The sequence below is a fragment of the Cololabis saira genome, chromosome 13 (assembly GCF_033807715.1).
Source record: "Cololabis saira isolate AMF1-May2022 chromosome 13, fColSai1.1, whole genome shotgun sequence".
In the NCBI taxonomy this organism is placed as follows: domain Eukaryota; kingdom Metazoa; phylum Chordata; class Actinopteri; order Beloniformes; family Belonidae; genus Cololabis; species Cololabis saira.
This window is the reverse complement of record NC_084599.1, coordinates 6,326,807-6,329,624: the sequence shown is the minus strand read 5'-3', so window position 1 is coordinate 6,329,624 and position 2,818 is coordinate 6,326,807. Positions and strand designations below refer to the sequence as shown.

The window sequence follows — 2,818 nt, the reverse complement described above, 5'->3', positions numbered from 1 at the left end:
GGAAAATAAAAGGCTAAAAAAAATATCCCCTTCTCCTAAGTGGGATCAAAACCGAGTGATACAAAAAATAAATCACAAAAAAATAAAGTGCACATGTAACAGCAGCGAGTGTAACTCAACCTATAAAGTGCAGTTAGGCTATAATTAGCTAATCCTTTAGATTCTTTGCTCATCTAATGTATTCAGGTGAGTACACGGGGGGGGGGCTGCGCGCACTCTCTGGTATTTGAGACTCCACGTGCTTTGATGGTAATTCATTTCAAATCGACAGAACATGTAAATAACTTTAGTCTTGTCCAGCGAACCATCTGTACCTTTATGAAAGTGAACTAGCCGTTCAAAAGTCCCCTTTCATTATTCATCTTTCAATTCACCATCCTTTCCCACAAGCTACGGCGCCGTCGAGTGCCAGAAATTATATAATGCACTTTTTTTTTTAATCGTGTGTTAAAAAATTGTCGGCATTAAGAGGACGTTAAGTTAACGCGTTATAAACGTGTTAACTTTGACAGCCCTAATAAATATATATATATATATATATATATATATATATATATATATAATGTATGTGTGTATATAATTATTTATTTTTTTATATAGAGAGAGGTGTGTGTATATGTATATAATGTGTGTGTGTATGTATTATAAATACAGGAAAATGTTTTCTTCTTCAATCACTGTGTTTCTAAACACTGTAAACTTGTAATGTCCATTTCTCCCTCCAGACCCCGAAGATGTTACCTGTAAAGAGGAGGATGATGGTCCTGACCAGCAGCTCTTTAACCAGGAAATGAACTCCAGTCTGGACCAGAAGGAACCAGAACCTCCAGAGATTAAAGTGGAACTGGAAGACGATCAGCTGGAACTGAAGGAGGAGACTGATATCGTCATGGTGACTCCAACCTCTGATGAAAGTGACCACAATCAACCAGAACCCAAAGTGGATCTGTTTCTCTATCAGAACTCTTTGGTAGCTGAGGACCAGGACCAGGAAGAAACAAGTCGCGGATACTCAGAATCAACCACAAGTGAAGATTCAAACCCAAAGAAAAGACACAGAAGTGACAGTAATGATGTGAACAACTCTCTCAAGTCAGAGAGTCATCATGACACTAAAACAGAATCTCTAAGCTGTGATATTTGTGGAGAATCGTTTCAGGATGAGAATCTAATGATGATACATCGACAGATCCACCCAGACCGCGACCCTAATGCGTGTAAAATCTGTCATAAAAGTTTCACAGAAGATGACCAGTTGAAGGACCACATGAGAACCCATGCAGAACAGAAGCCGTTTTCTTGCAAGTTGTGTAGCAGTAGCTTCACTCGACATCGCCATTTAACTGAACACATAAGAACTCACACAGGAGAGAAACCGTACTCTTGTGAAATTTGTCACAAAACGTTTGCACGGAAATCTCATTTAGTGTCCCACAACAAAACCCACACAGGAGAAAAACCATATTCATGCAACGTTTGTCTTAAACTTTTTACAAGAAAAGAGAGTTTGACTCAACACATGAAATATCACTCGGGAGACATGCCGTTCTCATGCACAACCTGCCATAAAAGTTACACGAGGAGAAATTATTTGAATGAACACATGCAAAGTCACACGGGAGCGAAGCCGTTTATGTGTGAAATCTGTGGTAAAGGTTTCACCCAGCGGCAGCATTTGGCCGACCACATCAGAACTCACACGGGAGAGAAGCCGTTTGCTTGTGTACTTTGTCACAAAAGTTTTGCACAAAAGTCTAATTTGATGATCCACACCAGAACCCACACGGGAGAGAAGCCACATTCATGCAACATTTGTCACAGAAAGTTCACAAGAAAGGAATATTTGGCTGAACACATGAAGGCTCACACAACAGAGAAGCTGTATTCATGTAAAATATGTGGTCAAAGTTTTGTCAAACTTTGCCAAATGATTTGCCACACCAAAACACACTATGAGGAGTCGTAGTCTTTTCAGACTCGTAGTAAACGTGTTTTGTGTCTTACACCAAGAATGAATGTGAGAAAGTGTTTAAAACCACTTCAATACCAAGTTGTGAAATGTGTCATACATTTCTACAATAGTTATGAATTTTTATCTGTTATAACAGTTAACTGGAGAGGCTATTACACTGTATTATTTTTCAAAGAAAACAAACTTTTAATTGGTGTTGCTGGCCTGTGATGTAGGTTATTACTAGGATGGAAACTTTATCAAACCAACCAAATAACTTAGATACGTTCTTTTATCATCATTGTAAACAAATGCAACAATATTGCAGAGCCTGGTAAAAGTAATAAGATAATGAATTAAGATGATGAATTAAAAAATGGGGGAACACACAATTACTCCAATACACTGAGGCAACACATCCTGTAACATAAAAAAGGACTTTATTATACACAATGACATTTTCAGTGTTTCAAGCTGATATGTTGTACAAATCATGCAGTTCATCTACTGACCACTAGATGTCCCCAAAACATTCAACCATTCAAAAAAACGTCTGTTTACTTGAATTAATTTCCCGTTCAGAGATAAATAAAGTATTTTTGAATTGATTTAATTGAATTACAGCCAAAATTAACATATCTCGTGTCCGTTGTTAAATTTTACATCCAGTTGCCAACAGAGATTTCTAAAGACCAACTGCATTATAAAGTGCTGTGTTGGAGCTGTGGGACATGCATTCATGTGAAAGGTGGGCTAATGTGTGTATAAAGGACTGTCTCAGAAAATTAGAATATTGTGATGAAGTCCTTTATTTTCTGTAATGCAAAAATGTCATACATTCTGGATTCATTACAAATCAACTGAAAT

The 2,818-nt window shown here is 37.4% G+C and overlaps 1 protein-coding gene across 1 annotated transcript in view; it reads left to right on the top strand.

Annotated features, from left to right (window-relative positions):
• Positions 1-2,818, top strand: part of LOC133458012 (zinc finger protein 501-like) — a 6,315-nt gene extending 3,497 nt beyond the window's left edge. Inside the window, exon 2 of the mRNA XM_061737469.1 lies at positions 726-2,818. Within this exon, the coding sequence (XP_061593453.1) occupies positions 726-1,966 (1,241 nt within the window). The 3' untranslated portion in view covers positions 1,967-2,818. The remainder of the gene's footprint in view (positions 1-725) is intronic.